At 37.6% G+C, this 25,969-nt stretch overlaps 1 protein-coding gene across 3 annotated transcripts in view; it reads left to right on the top strand.

Annotated features, from left to right (window-relative positions):
• The window catches only part of CHN1 (chimerin 1), a 162,486-nt gene that overhangs the window by 11,298 nt on the left and 125,219 nt on the right, over positions 1 to 25,969 (top strand). For 2 of the 3 annotated variants that reach the window (XM_080669888.1, XM_080669887.1), the window contains exon 3: positions 24,725 to 24,763. Coding sequence is in view for 1 of the 3 variants with exons in the window: in XM_080669887.1 (XP_080526013.1) it covers positions 24,725 to 24,763 (39 nt within the window). In the remaining 2 variants the exon portion in view is untranslated. Of the gene's footprint in view, positions 1 to 5,332; positions 5,383 to 24,724; positions 24,764 to 25,969 lie in introns of all 3 variants that reach the window. The other variant, XM_080669889.1, reaches the window with a different exon arrangement.

The following is a 25,969-nucleotide window of genomic DNA, read 5'->3' on the forward strand; positions in this document are numbered from 1 at the left end:
GTTTGTTATCTGAACTCTATTCTTTTAGACTTTTTCAGGCCACTAGCAGGGAGGTGGTGAAGGGAAGTGCTTCCTTGTTCAAGCTCACTTTCAGGCCTGGATGGGCTAGGCAAGTTCATAGGACATTTGCATATTATTCCTCAGTTTAAAAACTGTCCTATTAAGTGTTTTTAAAGTTGCTGAATAGAAGTCACTAAGCAGTGGACCAAAAAGCTCATGCCAAAGATTGTTTTCCAGAATGTGCTGAAACTCCAAAAGAAAGATGAAGTCGGTGGCTTATAGGACATTTCATGTATTGCTAATAATAATACTTCAGTTCACTGAGGAAAAAAAAATTGTTGAAATTGACTTTGCAACTCCTATAAGTTGTTTTTTGGTGATACTACCTATTTAAGTATTTGGTTAGCATTTGTTAATAATCTCAGGTTTGGTCCTGGGTTTAATTCGGTCAAGGGCACGTACCATGGTTGCAGGCTTCTCCTCAGGACTGAAGCCTGGTCAGGGCTCGTGCAGGAGGCAACCAATCAATGTGTTCCTCTTACATCGATGTTTCTCTCTGTCTTTCCCTCTCTCTTCCACTCTCCTTAAAAATTAACAGAAAAAATATCCTCGGGTGAGGATTAAAAAAAACGTTCTCAGGTTTGGATGTTATCTCATTATATCTGTGTGAAAAATATGTAGTTACAGTTGAGAGCCATAATAACACAAAGCACAATTCATGTTTTTTCCCCTTTCATCATAATGTTTAAAAGTTAACTAGAGACTTCAGGTTATATTCCTTGAATGTGAAATGATTCTCAACTTGTCAGTTCACTCTTAGTTGAAGTTAAAAGGGCATTATTTCAAAAGTAGAAGAAAAAGGAACACGATGGATTAATAATACGGCACTAAAAAGGAAGGAGGAAACAAACGTGGCTATACACTGAGGACACTTGCAGGATACTTAGAAGCCTGTCATCCTGAGTTTTCCAGACAGATGGCTCTGTAGTTCTCTGGAGAGACACAAGCCTCTTTACACCACCCTCTCCCCTCATCTGCTGTTCTTAGGTCTCTCCAGACAGAGGAGCCCTTGCTCTCTCTCTTTTGTCTGTCTGTCTGTCTGTCTGTCTGTCTGTCTGACACACACACACACACACACACACACACACACACACACACACTCACACACACCAACTTCAGGAAGGCTGGGAGGACAGGAGCAGTGATTGCACTCACCGGTCTCAGGACTTGTTCCTTTGGGGTGACATCTCATTCAGCTCAAGCTAATCAAAACGTTTCTTCTTTCATCTTATTTTTCATAATAATTGGCCTTAGGGAAAATAGAGGCATTTGAAAATTTAAAAAGGATTTTTTGGAAAGCATTTTAATTTAATGAAAAGTTGATAAAAGTCTTAATCAAAAATGTCCAACATTTCCAGGTCTTATAATAAGCTATTTTCCATTACCAAGGGAAGAAGGAAAATTAATGTATGTTAAGTGTATCAATATTAGATAATTTGCAAAAAAAAATCTGTCTCAAGGTAGATTTTTTTTCATTTGAAATAAATATGCAGTTCTAATATGTTGCTTACATATATATTTTAGCTGCATAACTAGATGGCAGGGTACAATTTTAAAAATTTAAACAGAAGGCTTATGAAAATACAATTAAAATGCATTTAACTAATAATCCCTAGATTTAGAGACCAAGAATTTATAATAGGTAAATTTTAGCTAAATTTTTTTTTATTGAGAAAAATGCAGCAGCTTTAAATAATAAATACCATTAAGAAGCACTTTTTCAAACTTATGATTTTAAAGCCAGACTTAGAATTGGTAATATAAACCCAAAAAATAAAAAAGGGTTCCAGGAGAAATAACCCTGAAGAAAAAAATCAGGGAAGTTAGAAAGAAAAAATATAAACCGACGGCCGAAACTTGGATGCCTACAATGAGCAGATAAGAAACATAGACAATAGGGAATGTTGAGGAATTTCCTAATTTTAAATGTTGGTAATTATTTGGGGCCTTAAAAAGCACTGTGTGGGCCAAAGAAAATACATCTTTTGGCTGGCAAGTGAGGCAATTCCAGGCCACTATGTACATTTATAATATTAATATTTCTTCTTTAATATTAAAAGAAAAATAAAATCATGCTATTTCTGAAGTCCAAAGAGAACCTTAAAAACATGACTCTGGGGGCGTTTTCTTTCCTTTTAGTCTTTTATTTGTTATTGGTTTTCATATTTATATGCTATGTACCTTAACCCTAACTTAAAACTTTTTCTTATAAGAGGTGTGCACGCGCGCACACACACACACACACACACACACACACATCTATGGATGTATGTACTTACTAGTTCCACTGAATTTTGGAGTTCTTGATGAATTTTTATAATTTAGTTTTTATAAACAAGAAAAGGCCTCTATTTTACAAGGCAATATTCTATGACTGCTACACTACAAAGTTAGGAGAATTATTCTAACTTCTCCACTGAGTAGATACTTTTTTAATTCCTTTGGTATATATCTCTCCAGCTTAGCTCCTGAGAATGTCATAACAATCAAATGTGATGGTTTGGCTGTAAATATTTCCAGGGCTTTAGGAGAAGGAACGTACCTCAAATCCACAAATGCACTTCATTACAGCTATTGGTGTTTGGCCCCTGGAAAACTAACCTTTGGTGAATACTTTGATTTAAATTAAAGTAACATTTTGAATATTGAGAATATCATATTGAGTATTTATAATGGTTTAGCTCTGAAACGTCACTGAATAGAGTGAAAACATTTTCTAGGGAATCCACAAGATGGCGCTTGCTAACCTATTTCCTCTTTTTCCCTTAGCTTAAGAAAATGTGGTAATTTGAGAAGAAACATCTAAATATTTATGTATTTCAAATAATATTAAAGTTTACATTTCCAGAAAGCTTGACTCCTTAAAATTGATGAGGTTCTGTTTAACATTTTGAAAAGTGCTCATTTTTAGTACAGGAGCTGAGAGTCTTTATTGAACATTTTAAGGTTATTTTGAAAAAACGGGGATTTGCTTAATACTAAGGACTGCCTCCATTCATTCCAGTTGCCTTCAAACACTTACTTTAAAAGAATATATATGATTTATGAACATGTGGTCTATATGCACAGTTTCAGTACATCTTAAAATGTTGACATTTATAAGGTCCCGGTGATTAGTAATTGTTCTAAAATAATGGTTGTGTTTTCTATTTAAAAACATAATCTTTAATTCTGAATGTGATTTAATAAGTGGAAGAGTAATGAAGGGCAACTGGAACTTACCTCGTCATAACACAGCATGCATAGGCTTCCTTTTACCCCTGGCTGTTTAGTGTTCAGTTAGTCCTGTTTTACATGTGTACTCTGTACCTTAACACTGCTGCTTGTGAAGGGAATTATATGGAAAGTACGTGGAGATTGGTAAGGGAAGTTTTATATTTGTTTATTGTTTTGTGAAATCCTGCTCATAATTTCAGTGAAAAGAGCTATATTCATAAAAGACTGAAACCAAAAGTATATCCAGTAAAATTTAGAGCAAATTAGGTTTTGGTCTATAGCATTCTATAGGTCAGATTTTTCTCAGCCTCATCATAAAAGTGGTCAAGCAATAGAATCAAAGACATATAATGAATAAAAAGAGTAAAAGAAACATTCTCTTGAAAACTAAGTCAGACTTGAAATTTCTAAATTGAAGCTTATAACCCAATATTTTAGATGGTTGTGAAAGCAGTCATTTTTTTCACCATTCTTTAGGAAGGGTTGTGAAGAAATAACCTATTATATAAGAAGACAGAGTCACCAAAGGTTTCTTTTATAGTATGGACTGGCTGCTAAGTGTGCGTGTGTCCTGTGGGAAGGTGGCGCATTGAAACCATTCCCTTGTTAGCTTGCCCTTCCCGATATCCAGGGTGTAGTGTTCGGTTTCAGGTTGCCATACTTTTCATCATACCATTTTGCACAGGATCTCCTTTAAAAAGGCTTATAAAACAATCTCTTTAAAGCTCAATAATTTTCATTAAATTTATGTACACATTGAATGTAAGCTAAATTCGATTCTGAGCTAAGACCTTTCTGGAGAAACATCCATCAGAGAAATGTAACATGACAGCAGACGCGGGGATGTATGCCCAAGCACACAGGGCTGACTCATCCCCTGGCATCTTTGCTCTGAGATCTTAGGATTTTGTTTTTAAAGTACTTTGATTGTTTTCCATTGGTGAATGAAGAGTATGGTTTCAAGTGGGCCAATTTTCAGGTTTATTTCCCCCCTGGAATTAAATTCTGAAAAGCTTCTGAAAATGAAGTGTTCTTTGTAGGTCTTTTCCTTCACATCTTTAGAAAATGTAGGCATGTATGTCAAGGGAAGAAATTGTCTTTTCAATTGGTTGACTGATTGCATAAGTTCTAAAGCTTGGTTCTAGGCATAGATAAATTTTACTCATTTCTTCTTCTATCTCTAATTGTGGCATGTTAAATTTGTGTGGGGGACCTCCCTGAGATTTTTTGGCCCATAACAAGCACTATTTGAGATAGTCATTACGCCCTCTTTACACTTGATCAGTAGAACTACTGACAGTATACTAAGGACAATGGAACTGTAAGGAGCCATATTTATTTATTCCCCAAGGGGTTTTCTTTTCATTTTTAAATTGTAACACACAGAAAAAAAAACAACACGATGCATAGCTTATTTGAGTGAAATACACAAATAAGTAAATAAGTAAAATACAGAAGTCATTAGCTTAATGAATTATTACAAAATGAACATGCCTTTGTGTGTTGCTACTAGTCAGACCAAGAAATAGAACATTACTAGCACCCTAGATATCCTTCTTTGGAACCCCTTCTAATCTCTTATGTTTTTCTGTCTCCCCAAAGTTTATCACTATACTGACTTCTAACTCTGTAGCTTAATTTTGCCTGTGCTTTTTAAAAACAGCTTTCCCCCCTTCTCCCCCACCTTTTTAGTAGTGGTGATGAAATGCTTTTTTACAGTAGAGCAAACATGTCAAACTCAAAGGCTAACACGAGCCAAATAAACAAAGCATGTGGCCCACTGGATGCAAGTTTGACGTGCTTGCTTTAGTTGAATTTAGTTCTATTAAATCATTACTTTACCTTTATTTTTGAGCATTTCTTTGTTGCTGGGAAAACATTTGCTACTAGCATATTTGCATTAGTCAAAAGTATACCAGTTATTTAAGTTTATGAGGAAACTGAATTTGATCTAATTATCAAATTGTAAAAATTTGAACTGTAAAAATTCATTTATTTTTATTATGATATAAGAATTTAAAATATCTTACTACAAATAAATAATTCTCTGTTATAGATGGATAAAGTTACATGGACATTGCTGTCATTTCTCTGTGCTTGATGTTGGTATGAATCAGATAAGTCTTTCTTAATTTTCTAATGAATGACCTTTTGTTTTCCAATCTGTGGTTTTCAGCATCCTTGAGAGCATTCTAACAATGTTAGTACAGTAAAGCATGCAGATAGTATTTTCAACACAATGCTTGTTCACAGCTGCATGACATAAATCGCTCAGTGGTTTTTGAATAACAAATAATGTTCTTATTAGAAAGCAGCATCAAGTCTGGAGTTAAACAAAAGAAGACTCCCTAGATATTTAAAAACAAACATTATCTACCTTTTCATTTTGGTAAACCTATTGGATGACACCATTTCATGTGTTAAGTGTGTTGGGCATTGGCACAACTTTCTGAGTCCTGAAGTAGAATTGGGGAAAAAAATAAGTGATATCTATTAAATAAGGACATTTTAGACAATTCTGTAAAGTTTTTTTTTTACCTATGGTCAACTGAGGTCCAAAAATATTAAATGGAAAGTTTCAGAAATAAGCAATTCCTAAGTTTCTAATTGTGCATTGGTCTGAGTGGCACAAGGTAATCTCTTATTGTCTCCCTTCCTCCCACCTGGGACATGGATCCTGTCTTTGTCCAGAATATCCACACTGTATACTCTCCTCACCCCCCCCCCACATTAGTCACTTAATAGCTGTCTGAGTTATCAGATAAACTGTCACTCTATCATAGTGCTGTGTTCAAGTAACCCTTATTTTACTTTCATTACAGTATATTGTTGTAATTATTCTATTTGTAATTAACTAGAGGCCTGGTGCACATATTTGTGCACCCATGGGGTCCCTCGGCCTGGCCTGCACCCTCTCACAACCTGGGACCCCTCAGGGGATGTTGAACTGCCAGTTTCGGCCCTATCCCCGCAGGCCAGGCCGAGAGACCCCGCCAATGCACAAATCCATGCACTGGGCCTCTAGTATGCATATAAGATCTTTGGTTAATCTCTTCCCACCATTCCCCTTCCACTTCCCTCTGAGTTCCATGTTCCTATGCCTGTGCGTTGAGCATCTTCCCCCTGGTGGTCAGTGCGCATCATACCTACTGGTCAAAGGGTTGAATGGTCGAAGGGTTGAATGGTTGAAGGGTCAAACAGTTGGACAGTCACTTAGGCTTTTATATATATATTATTATTGTTAATTTCTTACTGTACCTAATTTATAAATTAAACTTTATCATACGTATGTACATTTAGGAAAAATCACAGTGTATGTTCGGGTTCGATATGACTTCAGTTTCAGGCATTCACTGGGGGTCTTGAAATGTATCCCCCATGGATAAAGGGGAGCTACTATATCTTGAGAAACTTCTAAGTATACTGTTTACATGATAGTCCTCACTTCCCATTAGAGATTGTAGGAATGTATTGAGTTCTAGCTGTGTTTGTATAAGAGTTCTCTTGTACTGCTGTAAATTTTACATTTTTCATAAAGCTTTAACCAATAACTTTTTCCAATGTGCCCCTTGGTTGTTTTTTTTTTAATATGGTTTTATTGATTTCAGAGAGAGGAAGGAAGAGGGAGAGAGAGATAGAAGCATCAATGATGAGAGAGAATCATTGATTGGCTGCCTCCTGCATGCCTCCACTGGGGATTGAGCACACAACCTGGGCATGTGTCTTGACTGGGAATTGAATCTGTGACCTCTTGGTTCATGGGTCAATGCTCAACCACTGAGCCACACCGGCCAGGTGTCCCATGCTTGATTTGATATATTATGTATATATATGAAATTGTCATATACACACACACACATATGTATATTGCCATATATATAATTGTCATGTGCATGGCTACTGAAATCATAACAGATTAATGTTGGCTAGAATAAAATTGGACAACATTGGCTCCACATCAAATAACACTTTTTAAAATATATATTTTTATTGATTTCAGAAAGAAAGGGAGAGGGAGAGCAAGATAGAAACATCATTGATGAGAGGGAATCATTGATCGGCTGCCTCCTACATGTCCCACACTGGGGATCAAGCCCACAACCCAGGCATGTGCCCTGACTGGGAATTGAACCGTGACTTCCTAGTTCAAAGGTCGACACTCAACCACTGAGCCATACATTTTTATCAAACTATTTGCTATTCATGTGATAGGAAATGCTCAGTAGCCCTGGCCAGTTTTTCTCAGTGGTTAGGGCATGGCCCTGCCCACCAAGGGTCGTGGGTTGCAGTTTCCCCGGCCCCAATAGGAGCATGTGCGGGAGGCAACCAATCAGTGTGTCTCTCTCATCTCGATGTTTATCTCTTTCTCTCTCCCCCTTCTCCCTGCCTCCCACTCTCTCTAGGAATCATTGGAAAAAGATATCCTGGGGTGAGGATTAAAAATAAATAAAAGAAAATGCTCAGTAGCTTAGGAAATGCTCATTGCAAATTGACAAAAAGGAATGTTATTCTGTAATGGCTTATAGGCTGTGGCATCTTACATGTTCTGAATACTGTCTATGAAAACCTTACTAGTGATATCTACATTTCTTTCCATAGGAATTTCCTGACTATCAGGTACCTCAAGAATCAGGTGTTTTTTTTTAAAAAAAGACTTTTTTTTTTTTCTAATAATAACAACAGCTAATCCATTTGTCCAACTGACTTCCCAAGGTCAGACTCAACAATTAGTAAGTTTTAGTAGAGTCAGATTTCCAAACCTACAGAGCCCGCACTTGTGGCCACTACCCTGCACAGCAGAGCGAGCAGCACAAAGTGAGGCAAGTCCTCCTAGTCAGCACTGAAACACACCAGCCTGGCCCCAGTGTGTAATTCCTCTTCTTCCTGAGTACCCAGGAGTGACCACTCAGGTCTCTTTGTTCTTTGGCTTGTTTGATGTGTTCATAGAAATATCCCAGAACATTGTTTCAGTCATTAGTTTTTCTGACCCCGATGGATATATTGTCATCCTCTGTTCCAGGTTTCTGTCCTTCCTAAAAAAACTGTGTTTTGTGACTGGGCCTCGAGCAGCCTAAGTTGATCCTTGCTGTCGTGCAAGAAAACCACAGTGCTCTGTGCGATTTAAAACATGAATAACTGTGTTTCATGTACATGTTTTCTGTTTTATGATCTAGCAAAGTGTTGAGTCACTGTAGTTCTGTACACCATTTGTTGAAGCACAGGCTGTGCAGGAAGGAGGCATGATGATTAGACAGCAGCCCACTCAGCTCTGGTAATACCAGTGAGCATAGTCGTTGTCCACCATTCTCTTTCTGACCTCAGACTCTTACTTTGATGACCTCATGTAGAAGAATTTGTGGGTGAGGAACGAAAGGGTTCCAAGGCAAAACGTAGCGCCAGGGTAATCCTGTACCACTAATGAAGCTATGAAAGCCCTCATAGTTTTCTTTTTATATTCCCTGACATTATATGAAGGTAGAAGACTAGAGAAAGAAAATAGTTATCATCATCCTTTGTATACCAGGAACTATTCAAGATCTTCATCCAAGATTTCAAGAATATGTTTATAAATTCATTTTTTTCTCCTTGCTGCAGATATTATGCATAGGAAAGGGTTATATTTTTCTATTTCTTGTCTCTGTACATATAGCTGAGTCAGAATTTTTCAAAACTTCTCTCTGATAGGGTTATTTCTCACAATCTCAACACTGAACATATTACACCTAGGAAAACACTATCCTGCCTTTGTGGCCTCCTGCCCTCCTAATAGAGTGAGACAGTTCCAAGATTTCACTTTACTTTCTTCGCCTTAATTCCCATTGTTTGTCTGAATACTGCATTGCTAAAACTGTGACTACTGCTCTGCCGCCCACTTGGCCTGCGTTTTTTCTTCCTGATCCTAGATCACTCATTTTGTAATCATCCCTAAGTGATTCATGGTGTGGAAAATTTCAAGATTGTAGGAAGTATATTTGCATATTCTAGCAGGAATTTTTAACTTAGGAAAAATTGAATTTGGGAAGGGATTACTGTCCTTGACCTTGGGGCATGGGAACCAGAGAATATCCTAAACATTTCATTAAAGATTATACTCAAGCTTGAGCTACAGGGAAACCAACAGTAGCAAAACAGTTTTAATAGCATCATAAATGAGCCTCACCATAAGGATATCAGCTTGTTTCTACTATCCTTGGGTCTTAAAGCTGAATAGATATCTCAGGATTTTTGCCCATTTTTCAGTCTAATGGAAGTTGTACTTGAATTATTTGTCTATGAAATAAACATCTACATTCTGCATCTGAGAAGTTGTTCTGGCCTTCCTTCTGCTCACACAAACCTCCTTAGATTGTCTTTCTTCAATCCCCAACTCATTTGGCTTTACATGGGGTTGGACAAAAGTAGGTTTACAGTTGTTTGTATGGAAAAGAATACATTAATGAATAAATAATATAAGAATAAACTCGTGTGTTTCACATACTCACAACTGTAAACCTACTTTTGTCCACCCTGTGTTGGCTCCTTATTGTTTTGACATTTTTAAATGTAGTCACCTGGCTTTGCACTTCTTTGCCTTGTTTCTAACCTACATGCTTTCATTATATGTCAGTAGTGGTTAGGAGCATAAGATTTGGAGTCAGTTGATTTCCACTCAAGTACTGCTGTGACTTTGAACACATGCCTTGATCTCTCTTAAGTACCAGTTTTCTCATCTGTAAAATGGTGATGGTAATAATACCAGCTTTATAAGGGTGTTGTGAGGCATAAGTGAAATCCTATCTAATAAAAGAGTAATATGCAAATTAACCATCACTCTGCTACACCCACCAGCCACGCCCACCAGCCAATCAGGATCGAGTATGCAAATTAACCTAACCAAGATGGCTGCAGCCACGGAGCGAGCAGGAGGCTTGGGTTTCCCCGGCAATGGAGGAAGCCAAGCTTTTCACACACCCTGGCCAGCCCAGGCCTCCACTCAAGGCTACAAAGTTTCAATTATAGAAGATAAATAAATCCCAACAAAAATGGGTGCGGCCATGGAGCAAGCAGGAGGCTTGGCTCCACTCAAGGCTACAAAGTTTCAATTATAGAAGATAAATAAATCCCAACAAAAATGGGTGCGGCCATGGAGCAAGCAGGAGGCTTGGCTCCACTCAAGGCTACAAAGTTTCAATTATAGAAGATAAATAAATCCCAGATACCAGGGCCTCGGCTTGGGTCGCCAGGGGGCGTGGCCGGCCTGCAAACCACCACAGGCCCCTCGCCCAGGCCGCCCCATGCCCCAAGGGAACCCCCACCCTGATCCAGGACACCCTTCAGGGCAAACCAAGTGGCCTCCACCCGTGCACCAGGCCTCTATCCTATCTAATAAAAGAGTAATATGCAAATTGACCATCACTCCAACACACAAGATGGCTGCCCCCATGTGGTCAAAAATGACTGCCCCCATATGGACACAAGATGGCCACCACAAGATGGCCAGCAGGGGAGGGCAGTTGGGAGGGACCAGGCCTGCAAGGGAGGGCAGTTGTGGGCGATTAGGCCAGCAGGAGAGGGCAGTTGGGAGGGACCAGGCCTGCAAGGGAGGGCAGTTGGGGGTGATCAAGCCTGCAGGGGAGGGCAGTTAGGGGTGACCAGGCTGGGAGAGGAGGGAAGTTGGGGGCGACTGGGCCTGCAGGGAAGGGCAGTTGGGGGGGACCCAGGCCTGCAGGGGAGGGCAGTTAGGGGTGACCAGGCCTGCAGGGGAGGGCAGTTAGGGGTGACCAGGCTTGCAGGGGAGGGCAGTTAGGGGCAAACAGGCTGGCAGGGGAGTAGTTAGGCATCAATCAGGCTGGCAGGGGAGTGGTTAGGGGGTGATCAGGCTGGCAGGCAGAAGCGGTTAGGGGCAATCAGGAAGGCAGGCAGGTGAGCAGTTGGGAGCCAGCAGTCCTGGATTGTGAGAGGGATGTCTGATTGCCCGTTTAGGCCCAATCCTACCAGGATCGGGCCTAAATGGGCAGTCGGACATCCCTCGAGGGGTCCCCGATTGGAGAGGGTGCAGGCTGGGCTGAGGGACACACCCCCCATGCAGGAATTTTGTGCACCGGGCCTCTAGTAACTATAAAAGCACTTAACAAGAGTTCAGCACATTGTAAGTGGTCAGTGCAACAGAATTTACTGCTGTCTACTAGTTATTGTTTTAGGCTGGTGGTTCTCAAAGTTTTGAATCTCAGAACCCATTTATACTCTTAGACATTGGGAACCTAAGGAGCATATGTTTATGTGGGTTATATGTATTGCTGTTTCCTGTATTTAAAAATAAAATTAAGGAATTAAAAAATTATCAATTGGTTTATAAATAACAATAATAAACCCATTACATGCTAGCATAAGTAAATTTTATGAAAATAAGTATCTTTTTACAGTAGTGAGGAGATAGGCATTTTTTTGAATTTTTATAAACTCTTTAATGCCCAGCTTAAAAAAGAAAACGCCTATCTTCAATCATCTGTTGTTATATATTGCTCTGATTGGAGTATATGAAGAAAATCTGACCTGCATGCAGATATGTAGTTGGAAAAGAGGGAAGTATTTTAGTAATCTTTTCAAATAGTTGTAGATATTCTTTGATACTATATTAAAACTTGGTAAGCAGTGGTTTCTCACAGGTCAGTTGCTACGTAGATTATGAAACCATATCAGAGGACATTTCGTACTGCTACATTAAAATCCATTGGTCTATCTTAACTTTGACTGGATCTTTTACCCATACATGATTTTGTACTGTCATGCATTTGTCATTTCAAAAATACTAATTTATTGAGTTATGCAAATTTTCCAAATGTTAATGCATTTCATTATAAACAAAACACATTCTTTACTATCACTATCGATCTCATTGGAAATGTCCTTATATATATTAACAAACAAGCTCATGGTGATGGATACAAGTTTCCCCAAATTCTAATTTTCACTTGAAAACTTGAATTTTATGACTGGCAATAATTACTATCAGTTATTTTCCTTGACGTGACAAGCACACTTTGTTCATTTTCAAGATAATATCTACTAAATACCGAAGTCTGAATGGTCATAGTTTGTTAGTTATTCTTTGCAGTGAAATGGTGTTTATAAAATTGCAGTTAGTCCCACTGACAACTCGGTCTCACACTTTTCCTCACTCACACTGCAGGATACAGCAGATACGCCTAATGCACACTTCCCATTTTGTCACACTGAATATTAAAGAGGCATGTATTCAAGGGTCAAGATTTGATGAAAAGAATGCTTTTAAAACAGCTTCATTAAAGACATTCTAAGTGAAGTGGCGTTTTTCCTTTAAACCTTGAGTGTGTGGTGGTGAAGAATATGATGACACTAATACAGTTGGTGCAACTGCATTGCTCTGTGCCGAAGCACTCGCAGGTTGCCCCACCGCAGCTTTGCACCACCAGTGCAAACGTCAACACAGTGAAAAAGGCTAATAACTCCTTAGAATAATCATGGAAATAGTTCTGAACTAGAGTCTCAGGATACACAAGCCACACAGTTGCCATTCTTGGCATTAAGGATGTAGCAGTGTGAAAAGCAGACCACAAAATCCCTGCCCTCATGAAATTTACATTCTAGTGGGAAGAGACAAAATTAACAACCTAAGTTGGTAAAATGTTAGAATTTTAGATAGTGACAAGTGCTAAAGAAAAAAAAACCTACAATAACAACTCATGAGAACAGAGGGAATATGAATTGTCAGGGAAGGCCTCACTGAAAAGGTGATTTTTAATTGAAATTTTTAATTACATTTGACATTCAATATTATATTCATTTTAGGTGTACAGCGAAATGGTTAGACATACACTAGTATATAACATATGAAGTGACCCCTGCAATAAGTCTAGTATCCACTTGGCACCATATAGTTATTACAATACTAGAGGCCTGGTGCATGAAATTCTTGCACAGATAGGGTCCCTAGGCCTGGCTGGCAATCAGGGCCGATTGGGGCCTTCTGGTTGCTGGCTGGGGCCTCCCTTCCCTGGCTGCCAGCTGCTGGCCAGGGCCTTTCTTCATTCTGTGCCGCTCCCTGGTGGTCAGTGCACGTCATAGTGATCGACTGAACTCCTGGTCTCCTGGTCAAACTCCCGAGGGGACACTTTGCACATTAGCGTTTTATATATGTAGATTATTGACTATATTCTCTATGCTGTACTTTACATCCCTGTGACTATTTCATAACTGCTAATTTGTGCCACCTTTTTCACCCATCTCCCCAGCCCCCCACTCATCTGGTAACCACTAGTTTGGAGAAAGTGACTTTTGAGTAAAGAACTAAAGGAGGTGAGGGAGCAATCACAGAGATACCTGGGGAAGAATATTCCAGTCCAAGGTAACAGCTAGGTGGAAGTGTTTCTCGTATATTCGATGAATGGCAAGAAGATGGAAGAGACTGGAGAAGAGTGGTGAATGGGAGAGAAATAGGGGATGAACTCCGCAGAGTGAGGACAGGTCATCCAAGGTCCTGTTGGTCAGCACTTCTGAAAAACCAGGTGCATACACATCACCTAGGAATCTTGTGACAATGCAGATTCATAGATGGGAGTTTGGTCCTGCAATTTACATTTCTAACAAATTGCCAGTTGATGTCAATATTGTGGTCCCTTTTGAATAGCAATATTATAGGCAGTTGTAGAGTCTGGCTTTTATTCTGAGTGACACAGGGAGCCATTGGAGAGGATATTGCAGAAGAGTGTCATGTTCTGACTTATGTTTGAATATGATCATCCATAAATATTAATAACATATTAGGTCTATAATTCCTTGTCCAAAACCCTGGGTAACAGATGTGTGTTACAATTCAGAATATTTCAGATTTTAGAAAGGTAATATATTTCTCAAATGTAGAGGTTATTTTATAACACCCCAGTAGTCGGAGACATCACTCTAATCACACATTAATATTTCTGCAATGAAACAAATGAACAGTTACACTCTGTGGGATAAAACGAGACTGTAAACATTCTCACATTCGTTCAGGTGAGCTTTCTGCTATCAAATGAGTTATAAAGAATTTAAAAATACTTTCAGGTTTTGGTCTGACCAGAGTTTGCTGCAAAATGAATTATAAAAGTACTTTCACTTTGTAAAGCATTTGGATTTTAAAATTAAGGAAAGGTGGGCCTTTGTTACTATTATACTTTCAGTTAGCTGCTCCTCATGTCCCCAGACTGCCAGAAGTTCTTTCAGACAGGTAAGTCCCTTACCATGTGCATTTTAGGCCTTGTCGAATGCAACTGTCAGCGAGAGAGACCACAACCCCAGTTCTTTCGTGCCCTGGGCTCTGCTTTCAAAGAAGGAAAATAGATACCTATCAATTTGGAACACAAGTTCTCATTTCCAGAGAGTTTTTGCATCTTGGCAGCCTATACTGTCATGTGTGCAGACAAAGCACAGTTAATTAAAACATGCTGAGCATTTTATTATACCTTGGGACAGTTAGCATGTGCTTAGAATTATCCAACTGTGCTCATTTGTGGTTGATACAGTATTACTTCTCTGACTCTGCTTTCTTTCCTATTGCTGTGAGCTGCCTTATTCCACATTTGGCTCCACATTTTGTAATCTAAAGCAAACTTCTCTGTGTTCTTCAGAATCCACTTTTGTTTTTAAGTGATTGATTGGTTTTCCCAGAAAAGTCCAGTTTAAAAGAAGTGCTTTAGGAAATTATGATAAGATGAAGAAGGTTGTGATCTTTCCCATCTCAGTTAGCTGTGATGTCAAAGTATAGTTCTTCCCAGGGGATTGGTTCCAGGATCCTCCCTGCCCCTACAGATGCCAAAATCTGGGGATGCTCAATTTCCTTCTGAAAATGGCATAAGATTTTCATATAACCTGTGCACATCCTCCCATACACTTTAAATCATCTCTAGATTATAATGTAATACAATGTAAATGCTATGTAAATAGTTGTTACACTGTATTGTTTAGGGAATAATGACAAGAAAAAAGTCTGGACATATTTAGTGCAGAGCAACTATCTTAGGCCTAACTACATAGTACATGCCAGCAGCAATAACATTTAAAAGGTATTCTAAATCCACAATTGATTGAATCTACAGATGCAGAACCCACAGATACACAGAGCCAATGATATTAGTAAAAGGAGCATTATCTCTCTTTCCCCCAGAGAGTTTCATTTAAGAGTATATCCTATTTTCTAGGCATCTGTCCTTTCGATAAAGCTTGAAAACACTGATGTAAGGCAAGGGTTTAAAAGGTTGCTGTTTTAATGCTTGCTGACAAAATGGTATAACTACTTTCATCATTGGGAAATCCCAACTATTCTGTGAATCTGTATCAAAAATAATGTGCATTCTAATAAACATATTCTATTGCATACTCCTAAGCCTGAGAATATGGTGATAGATTCCTTTGCCAAGGGCAAGGATCCAAGTGAATCACTGCTACAAAACTGTTTTGGTGTATGGGAAATTCATGGGTTAGGAATAATTTCTCCCAGAGGATGAATAATAACAAGGAGAAAGACACTTTGCAACTTTCCCTTTACGAAAAGAACAAGGAGGTATGATCTATACTGTGTCTACTGAAGGAGGTGAGGGCATTGCTAACAACTGAGTTACAGTTTTTAGGTAACTGAGTAGGAAGATCCCCAATAAAAGTATTGTTTTAGTTGATTATTTTCCAGAACTCATATGTATAAAAAGTAAAAGTTCCATATGGTTACATATTTTATATCTGTAGCTTCAAGTGCTCTGGATGGTTAAAAGTCTGAATTGCTGGATTTGGAAAAAGTGTCCATCAGATATATTATTTTTTTTGTGTGTGTGATGAAGTGTATATACCATATGATATATTCTTTCAAGAATGAAGTATAAGGGCTTCATAAAAAATTTATTGCAGTTTAATTTTAGACATGTGAGATGCAGAGAAATTAACTGCCATTTTTATGTTTGTGTGTTCTGTGTTTTGTGGTAGAGGGTCTTAGAAAATGCACCATGTTATTAAAGGTGAATTTTTTTTACTTAACGAAATCCAAATGGGAGCCATTGGGAAATGTTGAGATGTTATTGAGAGGCTTGACAGGAGCTAAATGTCTTCTAGAAGATCGGTTAGGCTCACTTAACCACATGTTTTCTTTTTGAGGACTTTATGTTAATATGCCAACGTATTAGGATAAATATTATCAGAAATTGTCAAATCCTTTAAAGAAAAAACCTCAGATATGACTTGCCTAGAAGAAGAAATAGTATATTGGATAAGACTGTCAACAGAAACTTTGCAGGCCCATAAGGACTGGCATGAAATATCCAAAGTGATGAAAAGCAAGGATCTACAACCAAGATTACTCTACCCAACAAAGCTATCACTTAGAATTGAAGGACAGGTAAAGAGTTTTCTAGACAAGAACAAGCTAAAGGGGTTCATCACCATCTACCAGTATTACAAGAAATGTTAAAGCGTCTTCTTTAAGAAAAAGAAGAAAAATATATGAATAATAAATGGTCATAAAAAAGAATAAAATTTTACCATTTACAACAACAGGGATGGACCTAAAGGATATTATTCTAAGTGAGATAATGCAGTCAGAGAAAGAGAAATACCATAGGATTTCACTTATATGTGGAGTCAAAGAACAATAAAAACAAACAAAATAGAAACAGACTCTTAGATAGAGAAAACAGACTAATGGTTGCCAGAGGGGAGAAAGTGCTTGGGGAAACTGGGTGCAAAAGGTGAAGGGATTGAGAAGTGTAGATTGGTAGCTACAAAATTGTCATGGGGATGTAAAGTACAGCACAGAGAATATAGTCAATAATATTATAAATATGTATGGTGCCAGTTGGGTACTGGAAATACCAGAGAGAACATTTTGTAAAGTATATGATTGTCTAACCACTATGCTGTACACCTGAAGCTAATACAAAATTATATTGAATGTAAACTATAATTAAGAAAATTTAAAAAATATTTTTTAAGAAAAGAGTAGATTGGGAAATGACAACCCTTACCTTTGAATAGAGTTGAATGACTAAGTTCCTGTGTATAGCTTTTTGTTTCCAAGAGTATAGTGAAAAGATTTGAATAAGCAGAAGGATTTTGTTTGTGTAGTCTGCTTGCTGGGTCTGCCAAGTTGGTTAGAGGAAACATTGCTTAGGTCTTTAATAAAGGCCAAGCTTGAGTTTTAAAAAGGAGAGGTTTCCAAGTTTGGTTCACATTACATTTAGGAGGCTTTTTTGGCCCAAGCTATGGGTCTGTGGCGAATAGTTGAGCACTGCATTTGCAAAATATTTGTTCTTGGAGCTCTTTGAAGGAGTTACATGTGAGCACTGTAGTTGCACAGCCTCAGAAGTTTTTCCCATATACTAACAGTTCTGGGTCATTATTCTCCAAAGAATAAAAAACAATTATCTTTGGCTTTAAAAATAGTTTATTTCTGTCAGAATTGTATTATGACACATCAGTTTTCAACTTGGAACAATTTTAAATGACTTTGTTTCATCCAAGGGTGAATTTTACTGACCTGATTTGGCCATGACTTTGCAGAGTGAATTTTAATTATTTTAGTTGAAATGCTTACTTTCCACGTTTTGGATCATTTTCTAGGAAAGAAGTTTAGTGAGGATATGAGGTATCTAGAAACCTAGCAAAGCTGTTTTTAATTGTTTCATCCTTACTTTAGCATTGTATATGTTATTATGAGCATTTGATTTTTTTTTTGCTGTGAATTTTTATTTTCCAAGAGATATATTTCTTTTAGAGTAAAAAGTCAGTTTGTTCTCTTTGTGACTCTTCCAAATATTAACAGTAGTAATTGTTTGGTACTTATTATGACTGTTATGCCCTTGTTCTTTTAACAGATTACTCTGTAGTAAAATAGAGTTTTGTGGTCACAAGCATCTCATTATTTTGGCATGCCAGATTTGGTACAGAAACAGAAAAGCAACAGGTGGGGATTAATCATTAATGCTTTGCATTTTCTAATTAAAGCAGGACAGGGAAGCTCTTGACAGTTGGAAGGCAAGTCTTCATTTGAAGGGAAGAAATGCTCTTTCTGTCAATAAGTACCATTCTTTTTACTGAAATAAAAATGATTAGTTTTCAAATCAGAGGCGATCTGAAACAAACATGCTGTAAAACATAAATCACATACTTTTTTTAGTGTTCCTGGGTCTACACCACATTTAAAATATAACCTAGGCCTTTTTGAGAAAATTCACCATAGTGTTAAAAAGTTATAAAAGCCTTTTTGGTTTTAGCCTAAAACAATAGCTTAAATTTAAGTCTAGTCTTTCCTAGAATGAACTATTTATTTTTTAAATGTAAAGTTAAGCAGCTTTAAACCTTACCAGAATATTGTTCTAAACCAAAAAATTTATAAGACATAACCATATAATGATACACAAAACTATGAAAACAAGAAACTTTTGTTTTCAAAGGTCAGTCATTTTCAGTGACATCCATAGATAAGCTGGTTGTAAACAGGTTCTAACTGGAGAGAGCAGGCATAAAATGTTTTAAGTTAATCTAAAAATTTGGAGCATTAGTGTATTTATACATACATTTAATCTTGTCAGTTAATAATTGAACACTTTGAGTACCTCCCAAATAGCCTTAATATTATAAATTATATCATATACTAGCAAAGATATTATCCTAGATGTGTTTTATTAATGTTTTTAAAATTATTACCTAAAGGTATAGATAAATATCTTGAGATTTTTAACATTTAAAGGAAAAATGAATGTCCTAAATGTATTAATATTTAGACATAAAAGCAGCACAAAAGGAAATTATAGGCAAAAACTTTAATATCAAATCTTGTTTAAAATCTGTATCTTTGGGTTTATAAAAGCAAGAAAAATTTGAATCATTTTTTATAAAAACAGAATAGGTTAAAGTAAGATTCCTTTGACTCACAATTCTAGCAATTAACCAAAAGTGAAAGAAATTTTAAGAAATTGTTCTCTTTTCCATAATGAATGCTTGCCATTCAGCAGATTCATTTAGAACAGGGAGAAGAGGTAAATAAAAAGAGAATTCAAAGACTTTAGAACAAGCATGTCAAACTCAAAGGCTAACACGGGCCAAATAAATGAGGCATGTGGCTCGTAGGCCGTGAGTTTGACATGCTTAATGTACACCTTTTGTTTAATAGTGTTTTCTCCTTAGTACAAATGTAATATATTCATTGTATAATTTTTTAAAAACCTGCATAGATATATAAGAAAAATACATATGATACATAATTTATTCCTCACAACAAATCTGTGTTGCTCCTGTTCCCATTTTAGATATTTCTATTACATTTTATAAAGAAAGGTTGGTGTTCCTCTAAGAAACTCCTGTCTAGGACTAGGTACATAATTCCCCAGAGACAAGACTATGTCTTTCTCACCTTCACCAAAGTCAAAGCAATCTGCAGGAGGCCCTCAGTGCTCATAGGTACAAGGTTTGCAGAGTTTGCAAAGAGTTAGGGCCAATTACAGAGTTAGAGAGCCAGTCCCAAGATTTCCCTCACTTCTGACAGCAACTGCAAATTGGAGCGGTTTCCCCCAAAGCAGCCTCAGTTTTGATAATTTGCTAAAAGAACTCAGAATTCACTAAACACTATTACACTGACAGTCATGATTTATTACAGGGAAAGGATGCAGACTGAGACCAGCCAAAGGAAGAAGCATGTAAGGCAGGGTCCAGGAGAAGTACAAAACTCGAAGCCTCCCTTGTTCTCTCTCCATGAAGTCAGGTGCATATTCTGACCACACGGATGTGTGACAATACTCATGGAATATTTTATCTTTTTTAAATTGAATTTATTGGGGTGAAATTGATTAATAAATTTATATAGGTTTCAGGGTGAAAACTATGGAAGGATTAAGCAAAAAAAAAAAAAAATCCTCATCGACAAACAATAGTATGGTGATTATCAGAGGGAAAGGGCTGTGGGTGGAGGTAGGAGAAGGTAAAGGGGAGATAAATGGTGATGGAAGGAGACTTAACTTGGGGTGGTGAGCACACAATGCAATATACAGTTGGTGTGTTATAGAATTGTACACATGGAGTATTTCAGACCAAAGAAGCTCTTCCAAGCCTTGAGTTCAGAGTTTTTATTGGGGCTTTATTATGTATTCATGGTTGATTGCCCAAGTCTACTGATACCATGTGATCCAAAGCCCCACTGGTTGCTCTCTGGCTAGCCTCAGGCCCACAGGCAAGTAAAATTACCTCTTAGGAGCTGAGGGTAAAACCAGTCTCCTTAGGATGAGGTGACATTCTTTACTCCAGCCCCAGCCTGGTCGAGTACCCTTCCCACTCCTGGCCACGCATGGTGTCTTCTACATGGCGGGTTAGGAGGTGCCTGGTCACTGCAGCTTATGCTGTTTGGACCCTGGGAAGGAAGCTGAGATGCACATGGAATATGGACAATTGCCAAGGGAGTGATTGTGTGTTCTGTTAATCCCTGAACCAGTTTAGGATAGCGTTCATGTCATCGTAAAATGACTTGAATGCTCACATACAATTTTTTAGTATTTAAAATATATAATTGAGTTTATTAAAATTTACTTAAGACAGATCTCAATATAATTAACCCCCCCAAAAACACACACACACACACACACGCATGCACACACACACACACACACTGCATTAAAACCATATTTCATCCTAACTTTAGGTCATTACTAAGCAGGTTCACCTGAGTTGGCAGTTTTCTTAAATAATTGCTCTTTTATATGTAGTTAATCTTCATTATTCATGCTTCTATATTTGCAAATTTGCTAGCTTTTATTTGTAATTCTTAGATAAACACCTGTGACATTTTTGTGTTCATTTGCCAGTGATCACAGAGTGGCAAAATATTTGAGTTGCATGATCTGCATATTCCCAGCTGAGGTCAAACAAGGTGGCCCTCTGCCTTCTTTGTTTCAACTCTTACACTGTAAACAAGTGTCTTCTTCATAGTCTATTTAGTGTCACATTTTTTGCATTTTGTGGGGTTTTTATTGGTGATTTTGCTGTTCAAAATGGTCCCCAAGCATAGTGTCAAAGTGCTGTGAGTATCTTATGTAGAAAACACACGTGTTAGATAAACTTCATTGAGGCATGAGTTATAATGTTGGCTGTGAGTTCAGTGTTAATCAACAGTATATACTAAATATATATATATATTTTAAATTTTTTTATTGATTTTAGAGAGGAAGGGAGAGGGAGAGAGAGATACATCAGTGATGAGAGAGAATCATTGATCGGCTGCCTCTTGCACGCCCCCTACTGGGGATTGAGCCCGCAACCTGGGCATGTGCCCCTGACCGAAATTGAACCTGAGACCTTTCAGTCCTCAGGCCAATGCTCTATCCACTGAGCCAAACCAGCTAGGGCAGTGGTCGGCAAACTGTGGCTCGCGAGCCACATGCGGCTCGCGAGCCGCGGTTTGCCGCTCTGTTGACTAATGAGTTTGCTGACCACTGGACTAGACTAAATGTTACTGTGTAGTTGGAAGCTATGAGGATTAGGCAATTGTGGCATATTGTGTGCAAAGAGGTAAAGGGTACTATATGACAATGGTCGGCAAACTCATTAGTCAACAGAGCGGCAAACTGTGGCTCGCGAGCCGCAGTTCGCCGACCACTGGGCTAGGACACGAAATATATATTTTTAAATAGAAACACACAGAATATGAAGTAATACTAGGTGTACCAGTTAATAATGTGGATTTTGTAATCAAAGAAAACACAATCATTTGAAGAGAAACATCAAAAGTGCTTTATCCAAAGTAATGTCCATCGCTAGCTACACATTTCCCCCATCTTTCAGGTAATTTGTGGATAACATCCCAATAGAATTTTTCTTGTTTTGAGGCAAACCATTCAGAGACCCAATTTCCACTTCTTTGTATCTTTTGAAGTGCTGCTCAGAAAGTGTGTCTGCCATAGATCGGAACAAGTGGTAATCTGAAGGAGCAAGGTCTAGTGAATACAGAGGGTGGGTTAATATTTCCCAAGCAAGATCTTTTAACATGTCTTTAACTGGTTTTGAAGTATGTGATGGTGCATTATCATGAAGCAAAATTACTTTGCCTTGTCTTCTGGCACATTCTGGTCGTTTCACAATCAAAGTGTTGTTCAAATTGATTATTTGTTGTTGGTAGCAATCAGTATTAATGGTTTCACCTGGTTTTAGAAGCTCATAATACACTACACCTTCCTGATCCCACCAAACATAGAGCATTGTCTTCTTTCCTAAGCGATTTGGCCTTGCAGTTGATGTTGATAGTTGACCTGGATCAACCCATGATTTTGTGCATTTGGGATTCTCAAAATAAATCCACTTTTCATCGCCAGTCATAATTCGATGCAAAAAAGACTTTCTTTCATGCCATTGAAGCAACATTTTACTGATGACTTTTTTTGTTTTCCATTTGTCTTTTGTTCAGTTGATGTGTTACCCATTTTCCTTCCTTTAAAATCATTCCCATTGCTTGTAAATGATCGGAAATTGTTTGCTGAGCAACGTTTAATCTTTCTGCAAGTTGTTTTTGGGTTTGACATGCATCTTCATCCAATAATGTTTGTAATTGTTGGTCTTCAAACTTTTTCGGTTGACCTGGATGTTCTTTGTCTTTCACATCAAAATCATCAGGTTTTTTTTTTTTTTAATACATTTTATTGATATTTTACAGAGAGGAAGGGAGAGGGATAGAGAGCTAGAAACATCGATGAGAGAGAAACATCGATCAGCTGCCTCCTGCACACCTCCCACTGGGGATGTGCCCGCAACCAAGGTACATGCCCTTGACCGGAATCGAACCCGGGACCCCTCAGTCCGCAGGCCAACGCTCTATCCACTGAGCCAAACCGGTTTCGGCGAAATCATCAGTTTTAAAGCGTTCACAAGTATCTTGAGATGGAGCATGTTCACCATAAGCTTCCCAAAGTATTAAGCAGCACTTTTCTTCAAAATAAAGTAATGAATTAAAACTTCCCGCAAATGCTCTTTTTTTGGCACGAAATTCGACATTTTTAAGCGTAAAAATATCTATGATGTTAACACCTTCAGCAAATTTGAAATATGAAGTTTTGAAGCTTGCTGTCAATACAGCGAAATAGCATATATATCAAATCGCATATATATCAACATATGTGTAGCTCCATCCATTGAAAAACATCCGCATTATTAACTGGTACAGCTAGTATATTGTTTGGTTGATGAAAATATGGCCAGAGGCATGCAGGAACCTGACCTTATGTTTCTCCTAGGAGCAGTGGTTCAGTATTTAGTCATTCAATGCTTGATGTGACTTTATATGAGAATATAACTCCTGTGAATAATAAGAGTCAGCTACATTTGCTGCATTACTTTATTCCTTATTCATTTATTCAAGTAATATTTTATTTTTTCTTTAAGAATACATATTTGAACACTTCTACTGGGTGCCAAGCAACTTCTACATGACTTATACTTTCCCTTTTGTGTTCTTATGCCCAGTATTAGTAGTCTTGCTATAGTCCAGTGACCCAAAGTATTTGTGTTGTTTATAATTGCACATCATACATGAAATGTCAGATTGCATTTAAGGATTGGGAGTTGGGGGCTGAATGTTTTGAGACTGTGAATATTTTTACTTTAGCTACATATGCTAGATTCATACTTCTCAAGAAACTTTCTAGGAATTGTCTTGCCTTCTTAAAGGTCAGATTTTTTAGCATGAAATTTCTTAATGGGTTCATGTCAGATGCTAGCAGAGCCACACCTTCCCACACCAAAATGCTGCTACATGGGCTTGCAGGCAGAACTTATGACTGGCAGTATTATGCCTCAGTGATGCTTCACTGATTTGAAGCCAGACCAAACTGGCCCCTCTCCTTCTCTGATTCCCCCATCTTTCCCACATATTTGTATTTGCATCTCTTTCTACTGCCTCTTCACACTGTCTCCTACATCTGTACTCAAGCAGAGGGAGGGGAAATGGACTTGAAGAGCAGATGTTCACCTTATGGTCTTTGTGGCTCCCTAGATACATTCTCTTCCATTGAAGTGTTTCTCATTTCCTGGCTTTGATTGTTCAGGATGTATGAGGACTAAGATCGGTACTTTACTGCTGATGTTAGGAAAACCAGTTATACTGGAATCCCCCAAATGTGATGGGGGGGTATATAGAAGTACATTTCTGACATTTCTGACTACCTGTAAGTAATAAGTGCCAGCAGTAAAAATTAATCTTGATATTTTTTGTGATAAGTAGTTAAATAAGTAGAGTGACTTTCTTTGAACATCTTTGAAACTGTACTCCAAGAAAATGAGGACCAAGGCTAAAAAAACCACCTTTGAATATGCCTAGCAGAATGTGTAGGACAAATAGGCCTCAACAAATATATATTAAATTGATTAATGATTAAAATATCTCATTTAAAATATAAATGTTTGGTAATGTTAATTTGATGTTTATTCTTTTCAGATACAGATGAATATAGACCTCCTGTTTGGAAATCTTACTGTAAGTATACTAATAATTTTAAATTGGGTGGATTATAGTGCTTTATACGTAATATAAAAATACTAGGATCATTAGATAGGAAGTCATTCCATTTTGTACCTGTTATTGAAAAATTAATTCACAACAGGATTTTGGAATAGCAGAAGTAATTGTGGGGAAACAGGAGTGTTTCTACAGCCTGTACGTGGTCTGCACATGTGGAACGCATCTCATCCTTCTGAGCCTGCACAGAATTCCATATCATGGAACCTGAGACTGCTTGTTGACCGTGGCTGATAAACTAATGCAAGGAGAAGCCAGCTAACAATTCAAGCCATTTAATTATTTATTCTCAGATCTTGATGCTTTATAGGAAGAATGACTCTTAATGATATTAAATCAGGAAGCTATCTTGATAAAAGGAATGGATAAAAAGTGGCAAAAGAAAAGCAGTATTTCTCTTTTTAGTAATTATCTTCCTCAATATAAAAGAGAGGCATTTGAGTTCTGTATTACTCTTTAAACTTTGCATTAGGATAAAAATTTCTTCAAGTCTAGGTTCTTAGTCTTTTATTTTCTCTTCCTTATTTCCTAGAAAATATGGTTTCATCAACTAAAAGATATTTTTAAAAAGTAGAAATAAGGTTAAATATAATCAATGAAGTTTTAAAAAAATTCATGAATGCACTATTGCAAAAACCAGTACTGTAAGCGTTTGTTTGTTATCTATAGAGTTGAATAAACAACCTAAGAAACTGAAGTATGGTAGCAGTCATCTCAGGTAGAAACTGCTGTTTGGGTTCTGTACTTATTTGTTTGCTAAAACAATAGAAAGTTATTTTGATTTTCTGAACTTATGTATGCTATCCCAATATCCATTGATGATAGTTTGAATATCCCATTGATTGTGATATCACTGGTCATCGAAGCATATTCTTCTGAGAACCAGGACAGCTCAATTATCCTAAATTGTCTCAGTAGCTACAGATAATGAGTTTTGGTTGACTCAGTGGTCCCGGAATCAGAACAGACCATAAATTGCCTCAGTAGCTACAGATAATGCATTCCGGTTGACTCAGTGGTCCCGGAATCTGGACAGCACAATTATTCTAAATTGCCCCAGTGGTCCCAAATAATATGTTTCTGTTGATTCAGTGATCTGTAGACCCAAAAACTATACTTTAGATAACTAACTTGCTCAATTTCGCTTCTGTAATTGCTTTGTGC

Source organism: Plecotus auritus, assembly GCF_963455305.1.
Source record: "Plecotus auritus genome assembly, chromosome: 5".
Lineage (NCBI taxonomy): Eukaryota > Metazoa > Chordata > Mammalia > Chiroptera > Vespertilionidae > Plecotus > Plecotus auritus.